General features: G+C 36.6%; 1 protein-coding gene across 4 annotated transcripts in view; it reads right to left on the bottom strand.

The window, feature by feature from the left end:
- Positions 1 to 27,469, bottom strand: part of SEC24B (SEC24 homolog B, COPII coat complex component) — a 99,815-nt gene that overhangs the window by 23,761 nt on the left and 48,585 nt on the right. For 2 of the 4 annotated variants that reach the window (XM_042984058.1, XM_042984056.1), the window contains 5 exons: positions 17,639 to 17,719; positions 13,827 to 14,050; positions 6,187 to 6,368; positions 3,308 to 3,410; positions 318 to 444 (listed from right to left, as the gene is read on the bottom strand). In XM_042984058.1, the coding sequence (XP_042839992.1) occupies positions 318 to 444; positions 3,308 to 3,410; positions 6,187 to 6,368; positions 13,827 to 14,050; positions 17,639 to 17,719 (717 nt within the window). Of the gene's footprint in view, positions 1 to 317; positions 445 to 3,307; positions 3,411 to 6,186; positions 6,372 to 13,826; positions 14,051 to 17,638; positions 17,720 to 27,469 lie in introns of all 4 variants that reach the window. The other 2 variants (XM_042984057.1, XM_042984055.1) reach the window with 1 other exon arrangement.

The following is a 27,469-nucleotide window of genomic DNA, read 5'->3' on the forward strand; positions in this document are numbered from 1 at the left end:
CTTGCTTAAATGGACCAATTATATTTGGTAATGTGGAAACCGAAGATAATCTTAACTTGGCAGGATCAAGCACAGTCAGTCTACATAACCTTCACTGCTTGTTCTGTGAATATTTTTTTACTTGGCCTCACTGTCACTCTGCTTATTATCAATCATCCCCGGGCCAGCCAAGATGAAGTGTCCCTAGCCTACATTTTCTCCATTAAAAGGGGCCTGAAAGTTGTTGAAGCAATGAGGAAAGAGACCAGATAATGACAAAATTGTCAAAATGTTAAAAATAATATTAAACACACTTATTTTAAGAATCTGAAACTCACCATCATTAACTCTATAGCACAAATTGCATTTCCATCTACGTTGATCAATGAAGGATACAAAAGGGTTGATATATGTTCGACACGACCGGCACCTCACGATGGTGTTTGATGTTATCACTGGTAATTGCTAGGAAGTAAAATAAAGACGCTGTAGCAGAAAAATCACCACAGGGGAAAACGGAACGCATACTGCTCTGCTCCACATACACAACAGAAACCATAACTGAGTTTTGGAATTGATGCCTTTTAATAAAATCCAGTGATGTGCTGAGCAACACAAGCAGCTGTCAAGTTTTCTCCACCTTCGTCACAAACTGTAAAATAACACCAAAACATTTTATTACCAAATGTAATAAAAGTTATCGGCTCATAAGAAAAGCCTGGTTGGCCAAGAAAATAACTCAGAGCTCATCAGGCAGACTCAAGAAATATCAGTGAGAAAGAAAAATGTACCACATAAAAATGTCTTTGTCTTTGTTGCCCGACAGCACCTGGTACTAGACCATCAGGCACTGCTCACCAGCCAGCCACACAGTCCTGATGGGAACCGAGGCCACAAAAACACAAACATGATGTGCTTTTTAAAAAAAAAATACAGGGGCGCCTGGGTGGCTCAGTCGGTTAAGTGGCCGACTTCGGCTCAGGTCATGATCTCACGGCCTGTGAGTTCGAGCCCCGCGTCGGGCTCTGTGCTGACAGCTCAGAGCCCGGAGCCTGTTTTAGATCTGTGTCTCCCTCTCTCTGACCCTCCCCTGTTCATGCTCTGTCTCTCCCTGTCTCAAAAATAAATAAAATGTTAAAAAAAAATTAAAAAAAAAATACACGAGAGGCACCTGGGTGGCTCAGTTGGTTAAGAGTCCAACTTCGGCTCAGGTCATGATCTCATGGTTTGTGAGTTCGAGCCCTGCATTGGGTTCCGTGCAGACAGCTCAGAGCCTGGAGCCTGCTTCTGTCTCCCTCACTTTCTGCCCTCCCCTGCTTGTGCTCTCCCTCTCTCTCTCTCAAAAATAAACATTAACAACAACAACAAAAAATACATGAACAAAATGTGTGTGTGTGTGAGACAGTTTTAGATAATCAAAGGCAGAAGTTCTACCTAGTTTTGAAGGAGTTATTTTTTAAGAGAATGACAATGTTTCGGTGCTAAACTTATCAAAAAAGAGACCACTGAAATGCTGGTAATTTTAGTGATCTTTTTAAAAGTGTTGAGGGGGCAAAGATTATAAATTATGATATATAAAAATAAACTTATAAGGGCACCTGGGTAGCTCACTCGGTTAAGTGTCCAACTTTAGCTCAGGTCATGATCTCGTGGTTTGTGAGTTTGAACCCTACATCGGGCTCTGTGCTGACACTGTGGAGCCTACTTGGGATTCTCTCTCCCTCTCTCTCTGCCCCTCCCTCACTTGCCCTTTCTCCCCACCCCCCCTCAAAATAAATACATAAACTTAAAAGTCAGCATGAAAAATATCCAAAAATAAACTTATAAATCTCTTTTGGACTCCTTTAAAAAAAAAGGGAAAAGGGAAGAAAGGGCTTGGGAAGGGAACTTTATATTTAATTTAAGAACTTTAGAAAATATGAAAAAACACTAAAACCCCAAATATTATTCAATTAATTGAATTCATCCCTGATAACATTTTAGTATATTTCCTTCTCGCTTTTTTCCATCTATAAATATTTATATCTTTGTATTTAATTTCTTTAACATATACAGTTTTTATTACACAAGTAATGACAAAACACTTCATGAAAAAATCGGGAAGCACAATTAACTGAAAATGAGAAAACAAAGAATTACCCAGGATTCTACAGCCCAGAGGAAACCACTGTTGCCAATTTAGTGTATATACTTTCAGAAAATATCATATAGGGCATCTGTGTTTAGACAAAAATTCTCACTTATGTATATAGGAAATTAACTATCTTGGTTTAGAGATAATGGCTGAAATAGTATTATAGGTGATGATACAGTATTTACTGAATGAGTACATTCAAGGTATTTATTGCATATCATAATTGTTTTATTTTCTATTCACTCTGTTCCTTTCTATACATCCTAGTATGAAAGTTAGTTCCATAAGAAACCTTACTGACCTTTATAACCTCAGCATCTGGCACAATAGGTAGTTAATAAACATTTTTTTTTTGATAAATGAGGGCAAAAGAAACTCAGCAGCAGTAAGGATAGAAAACCACAGCAGTAAAAAAATGTGAGGGGGAAATAGAACTTACAAAGTATAAATAAAATGCATCTGGATAAACTTTATGAAGTTTAGAATTTTAGTTTAAAGACAACATATTTGCATAAAATAGCAGAAGTATATGTAAAAATCCAGCAAGCTCGGCATTAAACCAACAGACTGTGGAAACATAAACAAGTAATGTTTTAATTCAATAGACTTGAAGCATTTGGACGTATTATTACAAAGGTTATTTGTTCACTACAGTTAGGAACATCATATAGTTTTCCTCCCTAACTGGACATTACTGTTGGTACAACCTTTATGTTTAATAGAGCTCCCAAAGGTTATCTGCGATGGTCTTTCCAATTTCCAAAAGTACTAGACTTTCAAAATCCAGCTCAGACCTCGTCAGTCACAGAAAACCTCTGCTACTGCACCTAGAGAAAATCACTCCCCATCCTGTACTCAGTGCCTAAATACCTCACAGAATTTGGTTAGTTACATATTGGTTACCCTATACCATCGTTTATTTGTTTTTACATCTTTGTCCCCTGTTACATATAAATTTCTTAGGAGCAAAGTCAATGACTTAGTTATCTCTGTATTTATCGGTGCTTAGAGCCTGTCACTGAGCAGGGACTTTAAAAAACAATGTCTGCTGAGTTGAATTTGACAAAAATGATTATTTCTAACTTAAAAAATGAAAGAAGATGAAAAACAATCTCCCAGAAAATATACAATCCAAACACCCTGCACACAAACATACATCAGTATCCACAAATATTTTGAAATATGTCACTCTACCGTCAGGTCTCTGAAAGGGTGTAACAGCAATCCTAAAGGAAGCTTAGCTTTATTCAGTAAAGCCTGGGTCTGTGGAATATTTGTCAAAGTACACCGAAATGAACTGCAAAAAACAGAGACAACACGGACTATATTAGCTATCAGAGAAAAAAACATACTCAAGTAGACAGTTGTAGATAATTAACATTCAAGGGTACAGATGAAAATTACCTGAGAATGTTCTAGAACTAGAACTAGAAAGATACGTGTCACTCTAAGCAGGCATATTTGCAATATATGTCAAAAGACCTAAATCAAGGACTCAAAATTTTCCTGGTGGAAACGTTTAATACATCTTGGAAAAAACATTATGACTAAGAACAGGAATCGGAGGGAGTAGAAAACACAAGTGAACAGGTATACCCCCGCATCTTTAATAATGCTGTTTCTGGTTTCCTGCTCATTTTCCACCTGTTGAAACTCTCTTACTATGAGACTCCTCAAAATTATCGCTTCTTCTGAAACCACCCTTCCTTCTGCTAACAAGTCAGAAGAAATGACGTCTTCCTGTGCTTTGAGATCAGTTTATGCTTCTATGTATTACTCTGCCTTGCCTTAGGGTTGTGTGCCTTGTCTGTCTTTTCCCCTTGAGATCAGAGATCATTTTGTCCTGTGTGGCCCTAGCACTATTCCTCTCTTAGACAAAGTGTTTATAGCTTATTAAGTTAGAAGTCAAGGTCAGTAGACACAGAATCAATAAAGGAGCAATCAAAGAGATAAGAAGCAAGAAGTACGGGACACCAGAAAAGAAATTTTAAGAAGAGCAGTTGACAGTATGTAGAGATATCCAGATACGTACAGACTTCAGGCTGGTGGTGTTCCATGAACGCACTAAGGTGGTCCCTGCTTCAGGACTTCTGTGTTTACTGTTCATGCAGCTTGGCACACTTGGTTTGTTTTCATACTTCATTCAGATCTCTACTCAAATGTTAACTCCTTGAGAAAAACCTATCCCGACTCCTCAATTAAAAACAGCCAACCTCTACCCTTACTACTCTCTACCTCATAGTAATATTCTGACATTACGTTACCCTAACTTAGGAAGGTTAACTTACGATTTTTTGACTGTTCACAGTATGTCTTCCCTAATAGCATAAAGGTTGCATATGATTAGGAACTCTGCTTACTGCTTCATTCCTAGCACCTAAAACCAGTGCCTGGCCCTTAATTTAGAAGGCATTTGATAAATATTTATTGAATAAATGATTTATCGTTTTATGTAGGCACAATTATTATTCCTGTTTTACAGCTGACAACACTGAAAGTTTGAGAAGTTAAGAAATTTGCACAGTCTTGGGGCACCTGAGTGGCTCAGTTGGTTAAGCATCCAACTTTGGCTCAGGTCATGATCTCACGGTTCGTGAATTTGAGCCCCACGTCGGGCTCACTGCTGTCAGTGCAGAGCCCACTTCAGATCCTCTGTCCCCCTCTCTCTTTGCCCCTTCCCCACTTGCCCCCTCTCAAAAATGAGTATTAAAAAAAAATGTGCAGAGCCTTACAGCTATTTATCAGTGGAACCATGGTAAGAACCTGTGTCTGTCCAGCTCTAAAGTCTACACTCCTAATTACTCTGCATTGCTATTTTGATAACAGAGAGATTTTCACAGAAAACACACACACCATCCCCTGAACCTGTGGAATCTCTTCATACATATACATAGACCACATTCACCTACTTAGGGGATGCCTAATCTTCTGTAATACAAGGCCAAAATCCACATACTTACGACCTGATAGCAACTTATATTCACAGGAATAGGCAGCTGTTTTTATCCTAGAATCAGTGATTATACATTTTTATACAATGATCTTGATGCTGCCTTAGGCACCGATGGGGGATTGGTGGCAGTGGGTAGGAGAAGAGGGGGAATCTTCGGAGCGGCTCTATTTTCTGTTTCCTGTATTGGAATTCTCTACAAAATTTTGGTTGAAAAAAAGAGAAGCTTACGGTTTTTTAAAAAAGGTAGAACATCACTGCCTTAATAAAGGAAAATGCTGGCTGTAAAAAAGAACACTAATTCTAATGCAAGGAAGAAGACAACATTTTTCTGTGAATCAGATTTTACTTTATGAAGGAGAGATTTCAGGAGCAGAAAGATGTTTTCTAAAAAGCATCTAGGTTTTATCCTAGATAAATATCCTATTCTTAGGAGGAAGAAGTACTGAAAGCAAACAAGAACAGAACTCGTAGTTTTGAAGGTACCGTAATGTGAGTGACAGAGCTCACCTACCCAGAGGATGCACCAGGGCTTGGTGGCCACCAGATGCAAACCGTCAGTGAAACTTCTCCATGAGGTGAGGAAAACTCAAAAAAGGAAATCTTAAGCCTGGGGATAATGGTCTTTGCATTCTATGCTGAGTAGGCAAAGAAAACTCAGAGAGAAATCATTTACCTAAACCTGTTCTTGGGATTATATATGTGAAGTCTGCATCCTTTTCAAGCAAAGATTGAAGGGTATATATTTTTAAAGATTCCACCTTATTTTAAGAGACATCAGAAGTTACTCCTGGTGAAAAGTAAGGAAAAAGAAATTTAAGAAATATATAGTTAAATCTGGGTTCCTGAAACCCTTCACTCAAATAGAAAAAAAATTCCCTCACATTAGGTGACAGAGAATAGGACTGGAGACAGAGATGGAGGCATGAACAGGACCTAAACTGAATTTTACCTAAACTGAACAGGACCTAGAACTTCTATACAAACTAAAATACAAAAGTCTGGATTAACAAAACTTCCAGTCAAGGAATTAATATCCTATCACTTTTACTAGTTTTGAAACTCAAACAACATTTCTGACAAAGTGTATTACTTACTAAAGATCATAAAAATAAATACTTACTCTGGGCTACAGTTTAATTTTTTGAGGTCTAAATTCAAGTTAGGTACAGGAGCCCAAACAGGAGTCATGGGTAAAATATTCCTCTCCTGGGTGAGGTTTACAGGTCTCAGACTTTCTGGTTGTGGAGAACTTTGAAGACTCAGTCCTCCCAGACTGGAGGACAGCTGGTTCATACCAGGATACTGCTAAAAACACAATTCAAAACAAAACAAACAAAAGAACAATAAAATCAAATTGAATACAATGTATTCTATTACAGGATTTTAACATTCAGAGTAAGTGAGAAAATATAAGAATTTAATAAACATAAACAAAGGGGAGGCAGTGTGCTGGGTGGCTCAGTTGGTTAAGCGTCTCACTCCTGATTTCCGCCCAGGTCATGATCTCATGGGTTCATGAGCTTGAGCCCTGTGTCAGGTTCTGTGCTGACATCGTGGAAGCTGCTTAGGATTCTCTCTCTCCCTTTCTCTGCCCCTCCCCTGTTCCTGCTTCTCTCTCTCTCTCTCTCTCTCTCTCTCAAAATAAACATTAAAAAATATTAAGCCTGGCTTGGTAACAGAATGATTTAAAAGGGTAGCTCAATTTAAAGCAGTCTTGAAAAAAACCTCAAAACAAAATACTGAAAAAACAGTGTTAGTATTAGTACAGTTACTGTACTAATTACTAGTTACAGTTACTGTAACTAACAGTACAGTTACAGTATTAGTACAGTTAAACCTCATAACAAAATTTTCAGCAACAATGTTTTTCAACATTAAAAATCTGGTTTCTGTGAATACAGAAAAGCATAATGAATACATACATGCTTATGTTTGCAAGGTTTTTCAATGATCAATTTTTGTAATAATGAGTTGATGCCATAAAAATGTACAATGCTGTTTTGCTTTGCTTATTTTTTCTGTTACCTTTGTTATATTTAGTATTATTATGAATACATGGCTTTCTATCAACTCCAAGTGACTGAATTACAGTTATTATTTATTTTAATGCTCAAACTACCCAATTTTTTGCCAGTGAAAAAAAGATAGATTATTTAATACATGATAGTGAACTCAGAGCTAACTATTTATAGAGGTGGGGAGGGGGATGAGATTTATTGTTTACAGTATGAGCCAAAATAAAACCTTAAATAGATTAAAGATGCAAAATTGAAACAACCAAAGAACTAAAACAATTTATAGCTGGAATATTTCCTAACCTGAAGGCTGAAAAGATCTTCTAAAGGACACAAACAAAAGTTAAAACAAAAATCACAATAGGACTATTTAAAATTTAGACATTCCTTCAATGTCAAAAAAAACCCACTAAAATTAAATACAAATGTCGAGCTGGAAGGAAAAATTACAATGTGTATTAGACAAAAGGTTATTATACTTATTATAGATAGCTTTTACAAACCAGAAGACCTGAATAATGGTAAAATAATATGAACTGGAATTTCAGTAAAGAAACATAAATGACTAATAGTTATAAAAAAATCTTTGCTTATAAAAAATAATTCTTGGTGGACTTTGTAATACAGAAGAATGGGCAGTCATATACACTTTTACTGCCTACTGGATATCTACACTTAAATGTCTATCAGGCATTTTAACTTAACATGGCCAACTCGATTCTCACTCCTAGACCTGTTGTCTCTCTTCATCATCAAAGTAAAAGCACTACCCTATACCCAGTTGCTCTGCCAAAAACCTAAGGTATCCTTGCTGTCTTCCTTTCTTTCACTTATCATACTCAGTTCATCAATAAGTCAACTTTTATCCATCCACTATCCATTACCTCTACTGATACCACCTTAGAACAAAGCATAGTCCTACATTTCTGTGATTGTGGCAAAACTTCCATTTGTCTCTGTTTCCATTTTTGTCTTTTCAAATACTTCCATCCGTAATCTGTTCTTCACACAGTAGCCAAAACGATTCTCTAAATAACGTAAATCGGATATCACTCCATTACATAAAATCTCCAGTCTCCCCTCTGTACTTGGGATAAAATCCAAGCTTCCGATGATAGTCCTTCCCTAGCTCTCTGATCTTATTCCTATTGCTAACTGAGTTCCAGCCATACCGAGACTTTATTCTTGTGACACATCACAGTTGCTCCTGCCTTAAGTCTTCGCATGTATGCTTCCTCAGCCTGAAATGCTCTACCCCCAGATTTTTCCATGCCTGGTTTTTGTCATTAAAACGGTATTTCAAACAGAATTTCTACAGTGAGGGATTTCCTGACTATCTATTCTATATCCCCAACCCTAGCAATTTCTTCAACTTGTCTTACTTCACAGCACTTGTGACTATTTGAAATTATCTCATTAATTTACTGATTTACTTATTTACTGTCCCAGTGCACCTACCCCTCCCAACAAATTTCTGACAGCAAGAACTTTGTTTTGTTTACTTAGCTCCTCTTGTATCCTCAGCACTACTGTCACAGTAGGAACTCAGTAAGTTTTTATTGAATGCATAAGTGGAAATTTTAAAGTCTTATAAAATTAGGTGGTTTGACTCAGTAATTCCACCTGAAGAAATTTCATCTAAGAAAACAAGACAGATGCATTAAGGTGTGTGTGCATATAAAAGTTGACTTTAACAATTATGCGCAACAATAGCAAATTGGTTGGTTATAAAACACTATGCAGCTACCAGAGGAAGGATATATAGAAAGGTTTTGTCTTTTGCTATGAAAAGAACACAAAGTTTCTAAAACAATATCCCTCCTTATCAACTTCTTTTGTTTGTTTAAAAAAGCCATTAGATGTCCAGTTTCTTTACTAGCTTTTCCCCCAAAATGCATAGCAAGAAACTTGGAAGGACAGACTCCAAGTGTTGCTGTTTACATCTTGATAGTGGGAATATTGTTTGGTATTTATTTTCCTCTTTGTGCTTATCTGCACTTTTCTACAGTTGATCATGTCTTTTTTTTTCAGGGGGGAGGTTAAAAAAAAAGTGCTAAATACATTATTTACATTAGCCAAGATATGGAAACAGTCCAAGTGTCCATCGATGCTAAGTGAAATAAGTCATTCAGAGAAAGACAAATACCATATGACTTCACTCATATGTGGAATTTGAGAAACAAAACAAATGAACAAAGGGGGAAAAATAAGAGAGAAAGGCAAACCAAAAAACAGATTCTTAACTATAGAGAACAAACTGATGGTTATTACAGGGGATGAGGGTGAGGGGGATGCATGAAATAGGTGATGGGGATTAAGGAGTGCACTTGTTGTGATTAAAATAGAAATTTAAAAAAAAATTAAAAAAAGCTTTTGACTAAAATAAAAAAGCACTATATAACATTACATCTGGTTTTTCATATATTCATTAAAATACTTATCTAATTCTTATTTTCATTTTCAAACATCATATTTCAGGGTTGAAAAACAAATTTTAATTTTTTTTTTCTTCCTCAAAGGCCAACTACTGAGGTTTCCCATTTCTTAATAAGGGTCATCTCAAATTAATAAATGCAAAAAAAAATAAAAACCCTTAAAAATTTAGAACCCTACCACTGGCTAATACTAAGTACAACATTTAATGGCATTTCAATTTCATTATAAAGGGTTGCTTAAAGCTAAAGTAAGATATTCTTATCCTGGGGCACCTGGGTGGCTCAGTCGGTTTAAGCGTCCGACTTCAGCTCAGGTTATGATCTCGCGGTCCGTGGGTTCGAGCCCTGCGTCGGGCTCTGTGCTGACAGCTCAGAGCCTGGAGCCTGTTTCAGATTCTGTGTCTCCCTCTTTCTCTGACCCTCCCCTGTTCATGCTCTCTCTCTGTCTCAAAAATAATTAAATGTTTAAAAAAAAAAAAAAGATATTCTTATCCTAAGTAGGACTTTAATTTTTTTTTTTTTTTTTTTTACCGTTTATTCATCTTTTTGAAAGACAGAGAGTGAGAGGGGGAGGGGCAGAGAGAGGGAGATACAGAATCCGAAGCAAGCTCCAGGCTCTGAATTGACCGCACAGAGCCCGACGCAGGGCTTGAACTCAAACTGTGAGATCATAACTTGAGCCAAAGTCGGACGCTTAACCAACTGAGCCACCCAGGCGCCCCCTAACTAGGACTTTAAAAATAAATGGCTTCTTTTAAAATTAGCTTGATAATGTTAATCTTAGATTAAAATGTATAATCTTTTTTTAGCAGATAGGTAAGAATTTAAATGTACGTCCTAACTGTGCATTTAAATCATTACTGTTCATTGGCCCAGAAACACTAGGGTCCGAAAACCTATTTTAAATTCACATTAAACAAAATTAAATTCCTGCCTTGTATTCTTCCTTAGATTCATATATCAAATCTGACTTTGGTTTTCTGCACAAGTCCCTACCAGTTAAAGAGAGAAAAAAAATGCTTAACTCTGAACTGCAAAGACTTGTATTCTCAGGACTAAGCCTGGTCTTAGATGATTTCGCTTATCTGAGTCTCAATTTCTTCACTTAAATAATGAAAGGAAGGTAATTACTACAAAAAAGTCAAAATTCCAAGTGTTCACAAGAATGTGCAGTAACTGGAACTCTCATAAACTGCTAATGGGAGGTATAAATTGGAACATCTGCTTTGGAAAACTGTTTGGCATTAACTGTTGAACGTTTGGGTACTCCATGACCCAGCAATTTCACTCCTAGATACATACATTTGTGTAAAAGACATGAATGGAAATATTCACAACAGCACTATTCATGATAGCCCCAAACTGGAAATTTACCCTGATGCCCATCAACAATAGAACAAATACATAAACAAGTATATTCACAAAACAGAGTGCTGTACAACGAGAACAATGAGAATGCACAATGAGAACAAGCACACAGAAAGCAAAATGTTGAGCCAAAGACTCACAGCAAGAGTATACACAGTTATGATACTACTCATATTAAGAACAAAAGGAGGCAAAACTAACGTGTAGTATTAGAAGTCAAGACAGTTGCCAACTCTAGTTCGAGGGTTAGTGACTAGAAAAGGCATGAGAAAGGACTCTGGCTGTTGGTTACGTGTGTTCAATTTGTTGAAATGTATCAAACTGTATGATGTTGATTTATATACCTGTACATAAATGTAATATAGATTATAGTTCAATAAAAAGTTTTAAAAAATTAAAGGTAGGAATGAATGATTTCTAACAGTATAAAGTCTAAAGCTTTGGCTTTGTGATGCTCATTTCCCCCATGATTTAATAATCCAAGTTACTTTTTATTTTTTATTTAAAATGTTTATTTATTTTTGAGAGAGAGCGTGTGTGTGCATGTGGAGAGGGGCAGAGACGGAGAGAGAGACAGAATCTCAAGCAGGCTCCGTACTGTCAGTGCAGAGCCTGATGCAGAGCTTGACACAGGGACCCCACAAACTGTGAGATCATGACCTGAGCTGAAATCAAGTCGGATGCCCAACCTGAGCCACCCAAGTTACTTTTTAGTCTGCCTCTGTCCCCTTCATTCAAACTCCTGTGATCCTTGCACTGGAACTAGAGTATAAAAAGGACTGGGGTCACAGAATAGAATGAAGTTATTTTTAAAAATCTAGTATAATAAATATTAATTTTCACTTTTATTCCAAGGACAATCTCTTAACTTCCAAAATAACCTCCTAAATAAAATGGGAAAAGAATACTGTCCATTCTCTATGTCAAGGGCCAGCAAACTTTTTCTGTAGAGAGTCAGGTAGTAAACATTTAAAAACTTTAAGAGATGCGTATCTCTTTGGCAACTATTCAACTCTACCACTGTGGTGCAAAATTGTCATAGATAATACATAAAAGAATGATTGTGGCTCTATTCCAATAAAGTTTATTTGCAGAAATGGGCAGGAGGCCAGATTTGGTCAAAGAACCTTTTCCTTTGTCACTGTGGAATACCACTACAATTTTTTTTTCTGTGCCTAAAACTTCCTCTAAGAACCAGATCCTTTCTTTGAACTTGGTTTTCGTCTCATTAAAATGTAGAAACACATTATATATTATGACCCCCAAAAGCAATCTGTCTAAAGCACAAGAGTCAGAAAATAATGATTTAAAAAGTGTTTCATATGACATTAGAGTCATAAAGAAACTCTAACAGAACAGAAGGCAGAAAAATGTGTACCAACTAACCACATTTCTTTAGTGCCTCTCCCAGTATCTTTATTCCTTTTGTGCCTTAATGCTAAGATTAAATTCCAGAAACATGATTGTCCTATTTCCTCTATTTTTTTAAATTTTGGTTTTTGAGAGAGAGAGAGAGAGAGAGAGAGAGAGAGAGAGAGAGAGAGAGAGAGAGAGGGAGGGAGAGAGGCAGGGGGACAAGGGAGGGGGAGGGGGAGGAGGTGGAAGGAGGGAGAGAGGGAGGGAGGGAATCTTAGGCAGGCTCCATGCTCAGCAAGGAGCCAATACGCAGGGCTTGGTCCCGTGACCCTGGGATCATGGCCCGAGCTGAAATCAAGAGTTGGATGCTCAACCGACAGAGCCACCCAGGTGCCCCTCCCTCTAATTTTTATTCTTAGTGGACCATAAGATGAAATTTCTCTAAGATTAGTCTACTAGCAGTTTTTTCATTATAAGTAGAATGCTTTTGCCATTTCAGTTGTTACCTTATATTTTACTTTCTTAATAAATATAAATGTAAGATACTTACTATTCTGTATTATTAAATTGATTTGGCATTTAAGAGGTGTCTCCAAAAAAAGGTCGTATCAGAATGGGTCACAGCAGTACTTAATAATAAACATAACTACTGATTAGCATTTATGTATATGGAGGCTGTCACCAGTTATGTGTCATGTTATGAAGATTTTTTTTTTTAATGTTTATTTTTGAGATAGAGAGGGAGCATGAGCAGGGGAGGGGCAGAGAGAGAGGGAGACACACAATCCAAATCCAAAGCCGGCTTCAGGCTCTGAGATATCAGCACAGAGCCCTTTGTGAGGCTTGAACCCACAAATCGCAAGATCATGACCTGAACTAAGTAGAACACTTAATCGACTGAGACACCCAGGCAGCCCAAGATTTCTTTAATCTAAGAATTGGAACCAAACTTCCAAATCACATTTATACCATGTCATTTTTTTTTTTTTTTTTTTTGAGGAAAAAGCCAGCTTGGTAATACAGAATTTTAAAAACTTAACACTTACTTTATTATAAAATCATTACCAGCACATTGCAAGACTCTAAAAAATGGAAGTACCACGAGGGCCAGAAAAATCATAGCTAATATCCTGATCCAGATATAATCTCTTTAAAAATCTGGTATTTATATTTCCTTTTATCTCTATCTATGTACACACAAACACAAACACATAAACAAAACTAGAACCAAATTCTATGTATATTTGATCTAGGCTTATCAGTATTTGCACCTATTATCCATCTGAATCACCAGGTATTTGTTAGAATTGGTAAGTTTCATGATTTTAGAAATGCAATGTCTTTTTTTAAAATGTTTGTTTATTTTGAGAGAGAGAGAGAGAGAGAGAGAGAGAGAGGGAGAGAGAGAGAGAGAGAGGGAGAGAAAGAGAATCCGAAGCAGGCTCTGAGCTGTCAGTGCAAAACCCAACGTGAAACTCAATCCCATGAACTGTGAGATCATGACCTGAGCTGAAATCAGGACTCAGATGCTTAACTGACTCAGCCAACCATGCACCCCAGAAATGCAATGTCAAGTTTATACATACTTGAGCATACTGCTGGAATCCAGAATACACTGGGCTACTGGGAGGTACTCCAGAATTAAGTGGTGCTGTAGCATTCTGATAACCAGGCTGAAGAGTTGGATAGCCATACCCAAATGGCTTAGCCATTTTTGAAGGCTGAGGAGCAGTAGGAGCTGAAGCTGGAGCAGGGTCAGGTTCAGGAGCAGGATCAGGAGCAGGACTGCTTGCTGATGAAGAAAGCATATCTAACAGAGGGAAAAACATTATGTTAGCACTGCAAATCAGGACTCTATAAAGACTTGGCTCCTGGGCAAGCTATAATCTTTGGCATTTCCCTTTTTTAAACTTAAAAACAATTTTTTTTAATGTTTTTATTTATTTTTGAGAGAGAGAGACAGAGCGTGAGTGGGGGAGGGGCAGAGAGAGAGAGCGGGAGACACACAATCTGAAGCAGGCTCCAGGCTCTGAGCTGTCAGCACAGAGCCTGATGCAGGGCTTGAACTTGTGAACTGCGAGATCATGACTGGAGCCAAAGTCGGATGCTTAACTGAATGAGCCATCCAGGCACCCACCCAACCCCTGCCTTTTTAAACTTTTTATTTTGAGAAATTACAAATATCCACAGAAATAGAACAGAATTATGAACCCTATACCTCTTCACTCAGCTTTAATAGCTGCCAGTGGTTTGCTAATCTTATTTCATGTGTTCTCATCCTGGTTTTTTTTTTTTTTTTTTTTTTGCATTCATTAGAAAAGTGTTTTTTTTTTTTTAATTTTTTTTTTTTAACGTTTATTTTTGAGACAGAGAAAGACAGAGCATGAACGGGGGAGGGTCAGAGAGAGAGGGAGACACAGAATCTGAAACAGGCTCCAGGCTCTGAGCCGTCGGCACAGAGCCCGACGCAGGGCTCGGACCCACGGACCGCGAGATCATGACCTGAGCCGAAGTTGGATGCTTAACCGACTGAGCCACCCAGGCGCCCCAGAAAAGTGTTTTTTAAATTAGTTTCAAGTATACAATATAGTGTTTACACCCTATCTTTTTTTTTTTTTACAGAAGTATTCAGAAGAAAACCCCGTATTTCCTATCATTTCACTGACAAATACTTCAGTTGGTATTTCTAACAGGTATGACCTTCATATTTATACAAATATAAAATATACTATATATCATATAAAATATATAAATGTACTATACTATAAATGAATACATTATGATATAATCATTTTTACTTTTATTCTCTCAGCAGGAATTGGGGCTAAGAAGCAGAAAAAAGAACAAAGCAATAAAGAGGGTATCAACCACTCTTTTATTTGACCCTGCCATTATTTAAAAAGTCCATGGAAAGGGTAGATATTTCCATAATCCCTTAGAAGTCTGTATTATTTGCAGAAGCAAACTGTACAAGTATGAAAGACAATGTACAGAATAGTGTCCAGCTCCTAAAACAATGTTTGGTATATAATAGATGCCAAATAAAATTTAGTGAATAAATGTTCTTCTATTTAAATTCAAAACAAAAACTAAAATTTGAGTCACACTGAGAAAAAAACTGCAGAAAATTTAATCATCAAAGACAAAAATAACAAGAAACCCTAAAAATTACTCTACTACACATACCATTATTAACATGCTGCTATACGGTTAGTCTTATTTTAAAGTAAAATCTATATAGTATACATGAATTTTACTCTATTTTTTCCTATAAAAATTATATTCTTCACCAGCAACCAGACTCTGCAAAAAATATGCTCTTAAAATCATGTGATTTAATAATATTTTTTCTTTGAAGATTCTTGAAGACTCTTATCTTTCTACTGACAATATCTCTTGGCTCGCATTTTGAAGATATGTTCCTAGATATTCTTCTATCGTCTTGTGCTAATGAGGCAAGGGCTGGCTTACTGGCTTTCTGGTAACCTCCCAGATTTCTTAATAGAACAAGAACATTTATGTAGTGTCATGTCCTGCTTATCCTTCCTCACAGGGAATATAAGTAGAACGGTCTCTTAACATGGTAACAGTCATCAGCCTAAGAAATAAAAAACTGGATTCCTAAACATGGAGGTCTAAGACTTCTCTTCTTTAGGAAAGGGAGGAGTTAAAACTACATATTTCTATAGTACTAAGATCTATCCTAGTATCTGACATATAGTATTTTCAATACATTTTCTTACAAATGTTCACATCTTTAATTTTGGTGCAGTATAAACAGCTAGAAAACTTGCCCAAGTTCACCCACTTAGTGTCTAAGCACAGTTCATAATAAGATTAAGACTGGTTAATAAAAGGGGTGCCTGGGTGGCTCAGTCAGTGGCTCAGCCAGTGGCTCAGTCAGTCCTGAGTGGCTCAGAGATCAGGTCATGATCTCATGGTTTGTAGGATCAAGCCGTGAGTCAAGCTCTGTGCTGACAGTACGGAGCCTGCTTGGGATTCTGTCTCACCTTTCTCTCTGCCTCTCCTCGCATTTGCACGCGCTCTCTCTCGCTCTCTCTCTCAAAATAAACATTAAAATTAAAAAAAAAAAAAATTGTTGAGGAAATGAATATAGACAGACAAAGCAAAGTCAAACTCCAAGGCCATGACCTTTTATTAAACCACATTTGGCATTTCATAATCAGGTTAATTTTTTTAGGTTAATTTGAAGCTTATGAAATATTATATAGTTACTCATCTTAAAAAATTTTTTAAATAGAAAGTTAAAAAAAATTCCAGTATAGTTAACATACAGTGTTATATTAGTTTCAAGTATACAATATAGTGATCCTACATATAGTATTTGCCTTATAGTGAGCAAATTTACTCTTTTAAAATATTTTGATAATGGTGAATGTTTTTGGAATGGTCCATAATTTCTTAGACACATGTGCATGCCTAGGGAAAAAAAAAATCCCTACTCACAAAAGACCGAGTAGCTTACTGGAGTATTCTTGAAATACTAAAAAGGAACTCTATATTAAGCTGAGAAGATGAAAGTTTTCTACCAATCTGTAGGATAGTGATAGCAAGATAGTATGTTAAGTCCAGCGTGCTCCAACTTAAATTAAGCTCCATCTTGGATTATTACCAAAGTGGTAAAAAGTAAAGAAAAGAGCAAAATTACTTGTCCTGTTAGACCTAATGTTTCAAATCATTAGAAAAAGTGAGAAAGAGAGAAGTCAGATGTGATGTAAGAGACAGACAGAAAAGGAATTTCACAATACAAGACATTATAATGAAATGACTAATAATTATAAAACCTAAGCTTGCATTTTTTTAAAAACCATCCACCACTCCTATTCCTTTGTAATGACCAAAGTTATTTCTAGATATGGTTAAAAGTAATGCCTCCAAAATCTAGCCCCAAGTGGTTAATCTATTTACCTGGTGGAGGCAGCCAGGAGCCATAGGGGGAGTAAAGAGTCAAAGACTATCTATATTCAGAGGCTAGTTGGAAGGAATTCAAGGACCTAAGCATGAGAACAGAAATATAAAATTTACTTAAGAAGTTATTAGCATAAAAAAGGGAAGAGGAAAATTACTTAGTATTAAAAGTTACTTAGCATTTAATACTTTAAAACTTAAAGTATTAAAAGTCTTTTAGAAAGAGGAAAAAGATAAAGAGCATAACAAAAATAAAATAATAAATTTTCTTAGGCCTCCCAGAAACAACACTTGTAGTTGTTATAGGACCATTAAAACTACTAAATTAAGGCTGAGAGTATGAGAAAATGTCTCTTTGTTCTGTTAAAAACATAGCCTGCTAATTATGTGTAATATATGTTGATGTCTGGAAACAACTGATGGTCAGTAATGTTTCCAGTAAGCATCAAATAAGCACAAAACAAACTACCTCGGTAGCTGCCTCCTTCCAGGGCGTCGTAACTGTTGGGCACTGGAGAAGCACTGCTTGTGGTAGAAGAGCTGTCAACACCTGAAAGGAAACCAAAACATCTACTAAGTTTAACGGGACAATGTATCTTAGAGCAAGCAGCCTTTGGCAATGTTGAAAAGGATGTTTTGCTGAACTAGGAAAATTCCTGAGTCTAGTAAAAACTAAAAGTGACTGATGTTTCATGACATTTAAAAATCATATAAAAACTTATGTTAGTAAGAGTGGGGAGAATATGGAGCTGACAAGTGGAACAAAATTTAATCAATTTTAATGACTTTTATAAGGCAGCACAGCTGTATGGAACCTCTTAGAAGAGGAGTCTTGGCTTGGTTGTTACCTCACATGTTACCAAGCATTTCTATGCCTTAGTTTATATATCTCCAGATTGGAGAATAAAAATCTGTGAGATTAACAGGAACCATCAGTGGCAATTTATGAGACTTAGTGACAGGTCACATGGATAAAATAAACAATATATTTATTTCATTCATCCACTCAATAAATATTCTGAGCCTATAGTTATCGTAGGGCGATATGCAAGAGTATATACTGATGAATAAAACTGAAGATTCACATGGTCCCTCTCTTGCATTAGAGATCTTGGGCTCTTTCACTCTAAGACAAATATCTGGTAGAGAGGTGATCCCTAGTTCTTACCACCAATATTATAACGGGGGTTTAAACTGCATTTTAGGTTAATTTTCAACTGCGATATAAAAAGAACAGGTATGCATAATTATCTTTCATTGAATAATTTTAGGTGCCATGAGAATTAGGTATACTGACTCAGGGCATAATGGCTAAAGCTTTTTGCAAAGGAACATTTTCTTATCAGCAAAAAAAATGATTTAGAGGCAAAAGACTGAAGTTACTTAGACTCTGTTCTTTACTTGCTATATAACTTAGGGTAAGTGACAATCGTCAGTACTAATACTCTCTTCTGCAAAATGGGAACAATTTTAAAAATGCCCTACATGTGTGCTTCTTAATGTTCCTGTGAGGCTTAAATGAGATGGTGAATATGAACTGAGAAAATATAAGGGCTATAAAATAAGTAATAGGTAGAAGATACTAATGTTTACTAAATGCTTTGTGATAAATAGAAAATGGATGCATATATATGTCATTCTTAATTAAGAATGGGAAATGATGGCTCTTCCTTTTGTTCTTTGTGTTTGTAAATATACAACTAAAAAAGAATGCTGATATATAAGGTCGTTTTGAAAAGTTTGAAAGTAAAACATTAAAAAACAATACACCAGTACCCAAAGCAATATTCAGTGCAATCCCTTTCAAAATACCAACGACATTTTTCACAGAACTAGAACAAACAGTCTGAAAATATCTATGGAACCACAGAAGACATCAAATAGCCAAAACACTCTTAAGAAAGAAGAACAGGCCTGGAGGTATCACAATCCCAGGTTTCAAGATATATTACAAAGCTATACTGATAAAAATAGTATGGTATTGGCACAAAAACAGACACACGGATGTATGCAACTGGGTAGAGAGCTCAGAAATAAACCCACGCTTATAGGACCCATGAATCTATGACCAAAAAACCAAGAATATACATCTTAATAAATGGTGCTGGGAAAAGTGGACAGCTACATGCAAAAGAATGAAACCGGACCACTTTCTTACACCATACACAAAAATAAACTTAAAATGGATTAAAGATCTAAATGTGAGACCCGAAATCATCAAACCCCTAAATTAAAAATGCAGGCAGTAATCTCTTAGACAGTGGCCTTAGCAATTTATTTATGGATATGTTTCCTCAGGCAAGGGAAACAAAGGAAAAATAAACTACTGGGACTACATCAAAATAAAAAGCTTTCACATAGCAAAGGAAACCATTAACAAAACAAAAAGGCAAACTACTGAATGGAAAAGATATTTGTATATCCTATATCTGGTAAAGGGCTAATATTATATAAAGGACTCATAAAAACTCAACATCAAAAAAACAGTCTGATTAAAAAATGGGCAGAGGTCTGGAATAGGCATTTTTTCCAGAGAAGACATACCGATGGCTAACAGACACATGAAAAGACGCTCAACATCACTAATCAGCTGGGAAATGCATATCAAAACCACAATGAGATATCACCTGTTACTAGTCAGAATGACTAGCTAGTATCAAAAACACAAGAAACAAAAAGTGTTGGTTGGTCAGGAGCACTTGGGTGGCTCAGTCGGTTGGGCCTCTGACTTCGGCTCAGGTCATGATCTCGCGGTTCTTGAGTTCAAGCCTATGTGGGGCTCTGTGCTGACAGCTCAGAGCCTGGAGTCCGCTTCGGATTCTGTGTCTCCCTCTCTCTCTGCCCCTTCCCTGCTCATGCTCTGTCTTTGTTTCTCTCTCAAAAATAAACATTAAAAAAAAAAAAAAGGTGTCGGTCAGGATGTGAAGGAGACATAACCCTCACGCACTGTTGGTGGGAATGTAAATTGGTACAGCCACTATGGAAAACAGTATGGAGGTTCCTCAAAAAAACCCCAAAATACCATACAATCCAAAAATTCCACTACTGGGTATTTACCCCCCAAAACCAAAAAGCTAATTTGAAAAGATATATGCACCCCTATGTTCACTGCAGCATTATTTATAATAGCCAAGATACAGAAGCAACCCATATGTCCACTGATAGATGAATGGATAAAGAAGATGTCACCACACACACACACACACTCACTCACACGCACACACACACGAATATTAGTCAGTCATAAAAAAGAATGACATCTTGCCATGTGCTATAACATGGATGGATCTAGAGGGTATTATGCTAAGTAAAATAAATCAGAGAATAAATGGCATATTGTAGAATCTAGAAAACAAGTGAACAAATAAACAAGAAAACACTTAAAAAAATTTTTTTAATGTTTATTTATTTTTGAGAGAGAGAGAGTGCATGAGCAGGGGAGGGACAGAGACAGAGGGAGACACAGAATCTGAAGCAGGCTCCAGGCTCTGAGCTGTCAGCACAGAGCCCGATGTGGGGCTCGAACTCACAAACCGTGAGATCGTGACCTGGGCTGAAGTCAGACGCTTAACTGACTGAGCCACCCAGGCGCCCCAAGAAAACAGACTCTTAACTACAAAGAACAAACTGGTGGTTGCCAGAGGGGAGGCAGGTAGGGGTATGGGTAAAATAGGTGAAAGTGATTAAGAGGTACAAACTTCCAGTTATAAAATAAAATCAGTCATGGCGATGAAAATACAACATAGGGAATATAATCGATAATACTGTAATAATACTGTATGGTGACACACAGTGACTACATTTATTGCAATGAGCACTGAGTAATGTACAGAATTGTCAAATCACTATGCTGCACATCTAAAACTAACATAACATTGTATGTTAACTATTCTTCAATAGTAAAATAAAATCTTTGTTTAGTAAATCCACCCCTCCCCTCCGCAATACACCAAAACTTAAATATTCATCAACAGGTGAATGGATAAACAAAATGGCTGGGATATTTTTCAGCTATACAAAGGAATAAAGTACTGATACATGCTACAGTGTGAATGATCCTTGAAAACATGCTAAATGAAAGAAGTGAGACACAAAAGGTCACAATTATATGATTCTATTTATATAAAATATCCAGAATGGGTTAAGTCTCCAGAGATACAAAGTAGACCAGCTGCCAGGGGCTGAGAGAAGTGAAAATTGGGAAGTTACTACTTGATGAAAAGAGTTTCCTTTTGGTAGGATGAAAGTTTAGTTCTATCCATTCAGTACCTTCACAAAGTTAGAACTAGATAGAAGTGGTGACTGCACAGCAACCAAAACGCTAGAATCAGACAGAGGCGGTTATACTACTGACACTGAATGATACACTTTAAAATGGTTAATTTCATGTTACACGACTTTCATCCCATCCTTACACCTTACACTAAAATTAACTCCAAATAGATCACAGACCTAAATGTAAGCACTACAACTCTTAGAGTACAGGAGTAAACCTTCATGACCTTGGATTGGCAAAGGATTCTTTTTTTTTTTTTTCTATAACACTTATTTATTTTTTTTTTTAAAAATTTTTTTTTCAACGTTTTTTTTATTTATTTTTGGGACAGAGAGAGACAGAGCATGAATGGGGGAGGGGCAGAGAGAGAGGGAGACACAGAATCGGAAACAGGCTCCAGGCTCCGAGCCATCAGTCCAGAGCCTGACGCGGGGCTCGAACTCACGGACCGCGAGATCGTGACCTGGCTGAAGTCGGACGCTTAACCGACTGCGCCACCCAGGCGCCCCTACACTTATTTATTTTTGAGACAGAGAGAGACAGAGCATGAACGGGGGAGGGGCAGAGAGAGAGAGACACACAGAATCGGAAGCAGGCTCCAGGCTCTGAGCCATCGGCCCAGAGCCCGACGCAGGGCTCGAACTCACGGAGTGTGAGATCGTGACCTGAGCTGAAGTCGGACGCTTAACTGACTGAGCCACCCAGGCGCCCCGGCAAAGGATTCTTAAATATGACATTAAAGCCACAAGCAACAAAAAGAAAAAAATAAATTGGATTTTATCAAATTAAAAACTTTTGCGCTCCAAACAATACCATGGGAAAAAAAAAAAAAAAAAGAGAGACAACCCTCAGAATGGGAGAATATATTTGCAAATCATACATCTGATGAGGGTCTAGTATCCAGAATATAAAAAGAATTCTTATGACTCAACAATAAAAAGACAACCAAATTAAAAATGGGTAAAGGGCTTAAAAAGAGATTTCTCCAAAGAAGATAAAGAGCCAATAAATCATGAAATGATGCTCAACATCATCAGCCACTAAGGAAATGAGAATCAGAGTAACAATGAGATGCCACTTCATATCCACCAGGATGGCTATAATTGAAAAGACAGATAATCCCAAGTTTTGGCAAGAATATGCAGACACTGAAAACTTCAAGAGACTGGAAAACGGCACAGTCGTGTTGGAAAACACCTTGACAGTTTCTAGAAGGTTAAACAGAGCTACCTTATGACTTGGCAATTCCACTTATGAGAAATGAGAACACACACCTCCACAAAAAGCTGCACATGAATGTTAACAGCAGCATTAGTCATATGGCTAAAAAGTGGAAACCCAAAAGTCCATCAGCCTGTGAATGGATAAACAAAATGGGATGTCTCTACACAATTAAATATTATTCAGCAATAAAAAGGAATGAAGTATTGATACATGCAACAACATGGATGAACCCCGAAAACATCATGCCTTAAAGAGAAAGAAGCCAGTCACAAAAATCCACATATTAAATAATCTATTTATATGAAATATTAGAATAGAAAAATCTAGACACAAAAAGTAGATTAGTGGTTGCCCAGAGCTGTAAGTGTGTGTGTGTGTGTGTGTGTGTGTGTGTGTGTGTACGTACAAGAAGTAAGAACAGGAAGTGACTGCTAAAAGGCAGAAAGTTTCTACTTGGGGGTGATAAAAATGTTTTGGTATTACATAGCAATGGTTGCAGAACTTTGTTAATATAAAACTGCCAAATAGTACAATTTCAATGAGTGAATTTTATGGTATTTCAATAAAGCTATTGTTAAAAAAAATACCATAGCATTCTCTCTGATCAAGAAAAACTTTTATAAATATCAAGAAATAATTATTCTTGAAAAAAAATTAAGTATCAAATTACTTTAAGGAACATACTACTTATGCTGCTTATCTTCCTTCATGCCAAATCAAATATTAATGCTTAAAAATTTGGCCAATTTTAATAATAATGCTATATCTACAAACTTTAAAGTATTAATTTTGTACAAATACTGTTATATTTATTGAAAAATTTGAAACCTGCTAGTTCACTTTAAAATTCACTTTCAGAGGTGTCTGGGTGGCTCAGTCAGTTAAGCATCTGACTCTTGATTTCAGCTCAGGTCATGGCCTCACCATTTTGAGATCGAGCCCTACGTCGGGCTCAGCATGTAACGCAGAGCCTGCTTGGGATTCTTTCTTTCTCTGCCTCTCCTTTGCTCACTCTCTCTCAAAACAAATAAACTTTAAAATTCACTTTCAGAAGAAAAGAACCAATGCAAATCTCTATTTTGAACTTGTTGAAATAGCAAAGCAATGATAAAAGTTTATCATTGATAAAAAAGTTTATCAATGATAAAAGTTTATCTGGATAAATCCAGATGAACCACAGACTCAAACTTTTCTAAAATTTAATGTTTAGATTAATTCTACTTAGGTCATGCCATCACTGCCAGCACAAGTCAAAGTGGCATTTTTTTAAAAGAGGTACATTATGGGGGCGCCTGGGTGGCGCAGTCGGTTAAGCGTCCGACTTCAGCCAGGTCACGATCTCGCGGTCCGTGAGTTCGAGCCCCGCGTCAGGCTCTGGGCTGATGGCTCGGAGCCTGGAGCCTGTTTCCGATTCTGTGTCTCCCTCTCTCTCTGCCCCTCCCCCGTTCATGCTCTGTCTCTCTCTGTCCCAAAAATAAAAAAAAAATAAAAATAAAAAAACGTTGGGAAAAAAAAAAAAAAAGAGGTACATTATGTAACTTACAAGTTGACATTCTGAACATGCTTAAAAGCACCTTCACAATTCTCCTACCATCTTACAGAATAAAGTCTAAATGCCTTTTATCAAAATAGGAACTACAAAATGTGGCTTCCACCTGCTCTCTCCACCTCTATTTCTCTCCTATTCCTATACCATTTTCTCTTTTACCTTATGATGCAATCACACTGATCTCATTCTGCACCCAACACACCATCTTTCCTGGCATTTATACACCGTATATATTGGTTCACTAGCCTAGATTCTGTTCTTCCACATGGCAAATTCCTACTCATCCTTCAAATTTCAAATCCTCCATAAAACCTTTCTGATACGTGCATGGAAAATCATTTCTACTCCTATGCTGGAACATTTTTTCAACTCCTAATTAATGTACTTTTCAAGATATATTGTAATCATATATGCTTTCCTATCATATTTGAGGAGGAGGCTATGCTGCTGTCTTAATCTCTGGAACCATAATACCAAACAAAATACTGTTTTCTGGGTACAAGCTGGCTTTAGTTAAACGAATAGCTTTGGGACTTGTCCACATTCTTAAACATTACATAGGTCCAGTTTGCAGACACTTATATACCACATAATCTATATTATTGACTAAATACTATACATTTGCTGGCTGGGGAAAAAAATAAAGCATTTTCAAATGTTTAGTATTGCACTTAATCATATTTGGGGCTAGCCTAGACATCTAATTACTACTTGAATACTATTTCTATTTGAAAGTACCTTTAAAATTTTAACTCTAGATGCTGGTACCAAATTTCCTCCCACTGAACCCCTAATATTCTGCTTCTCACCTTACAGAAAGTTGGGAGTTTATAGCTATAGCAATCATATATCTATGTACAGGATGTTTACAAGCTAATTATTCGGGTAACAGGTAGCACATTAAAAAATGTATATGAATACTGAAAACCCTCAAATACTTTTCTTGTGGCATGAATATCCTTTTATATCCTTCAGAGACCCAGGACATGTGTTCAATTTATAAAATTTAAAAAATGCATTCCATATGTATTGAATTCAGCTCAAAGATATTTACTTGTTAAAATAATAAAATAGTACATCAAATAAAGGGAAAGACAGATTTGAACCTTTTAAGGATTCTCTTCAGGGGTGGGAAAAGGGGGGAGATATTGGTCAAAGAATATATACTTGTAGTTGTAAGATGAATACGGTTAGAAATCTAATGTACAGCTATAGTACTATAGTTAATAATACTGTATTACATATTTGAATAAACAAAAAGAAAAATTCTCTTTGGAAGTGAGACCTAAGTAGGCCAATAAGGTCTTGTTATCTATAGGAGTCGACTTTAACTCATTCTGTGTGTCAAAATATGACATTATCTTTTAAAATTCCCAAGGCAAACCATAAACATATCATTAACTCTGATGCAGCACCTAGCACTGAATAATTACTATTAGCCTGTGTGAAAGTCAAACAAGAACTATGACCTTAAAACTCATTACGAAAAATCAAAAGTTTTATTCCAATAGCACTTACAAAATGTAGCACCAAGCTGTCACATTCCCAGAGCCATGTAAGAAAGCTTCCTGTTGTTCTCTGGCCATTTCCTAACCTGAAAATTCCCTAGAGGAAAGGTGACTGAGAGTTTGTATAGCAGGTAACAGAAGATTAACTGACAGTGTTTTTCAGGGAACAGGGCTGAGCACAGCCTAAAGTCTGAATTAGTCTTTGCGTTACTTCCCTCTTTGACATTATTTCACTTCTCCATTTTTATTCCATTGCTATTCCCTTTCACTCCCACTTTCAAGTTGGTATCCCTTACTATTACAAGTCTGACAGTATCTGTCTGCAGTACAGTACCTAAAACTAACAGAAGGTCCACTCTAGCACTAACAACTAAAGGAGTCAATACCTGAGACCAAATAAACTAAAGAGAAGAATTTAAGATAAAACCATATGGGAACCTGACAGCTTGCTAGTTGCTCAAGCTTCCTTTAAAGTTTATTCTCCAACAATTCTGAACTTTTAGGAGCTTCTAACAAAATATGACTGCCCCTAGTAAAAATCCTATTGTAGTTTTCTAGTGTGTATTTCGTGAGAAAATTTTTAAAAGAAAGTCTACCTATAGCATGTCATTTAGAAAATATAATTAGATTGTAAATGTAAGATTGAAACTGAAATAAAAGTTTTCCTTTAAAATCGAAAGTTAAAAAAAAATATTCCTGTACTGGACTGTTGTGTAACCTTGTTGTCAAGAAAACCATAAGCTTTTAGTAAGTGAAAAGCTAAACAAGTAGTTTCTTTTACCATAAAGAGGAATATTACTGATTTCCAAACCTGCCCATTAATATTTTGTTATTGTTCGATAAATTTTTTCAAAATTGGAGAACAATTCCATGTGAACAAAACACACAAAAATCTTATGAATATAAGGAATGAATACCACTGAAATGCTTAAAAAGTAGAGGACTCCAAATCTCTTTATTATAGATACTTATATGTAATCCCCACAACAACTTGAACCACTGTCTTTTACCTCTTTACATAGGAAAAAATTATTGCAACTGAGCAGGTTTAAAAAAAATAAAACTAAAATTCATTCATTCATTCATTTAAATTTTATCAAGACAGAAAACCTTAAGCAGGCTCTATTCTTAGCACGGACCCCAATGTGGGGCTTGATCCCAAGACCCTAAAATCATGGCCTGAGCAGAAATCAAGAGTCAGATGCTCAACTGACTGAGTGCCCCTGTCCCCAGGTGCCCCTAAAATTCATTTAAAAGCTAAGATCTCTGGGGTGCCCGGCTGGCTCAGTTGGCAGAACATGTGACTCTTGACCTCAGGGTTCTAAGTTCCAGCCTCATGTTGGGTGTCAGAGACTACTTAAAAATAAAATCTTTAAGAAAAAAAGCAAATTTTTCCTTGACTGCTTTCTTTCCTACTCAAAACATGTCTTTAATTTGCAATCAACAAATATATGACTTTTTTTAACAAACCATGGATTGAGAACACCAGGATTCTAGTAAAACTGTCCATGGTATAGTCTTATTATTTTGTTTCATAATAAAAAAAAAAAAAAGGCACAGGAGGAAGATAATATGTGAGTAATAGAGTAGTGACTACTGCCACGTGCCCTTTAGTTCCTTCCTACTCCAGTGTTTTGTGTTCTCACTAGGAGATAGAGACTCTTTTCCTTTTCTTTTTCACACCTTCGTGTAGACAAAGAGGCCTTGGTTTGACTCCCCACTCTGCTGCTTAGTAGTTGTTGG

This window comes from Panthera tigris, chromosome B1, assembly GCF_018350195.1.
Source record: "Panthera tigris isolate Pti1 chromosome B1, P.tigris_Pti1_mat1.1, whole genome shotgun sequence".
Classification (NCBI taxonomy): domain Eukaryota; kingdom Metazoa; phylum Chordata; class Mammalia; order Carnivora; family Felidae; genus Panthera; species Panthera tigris.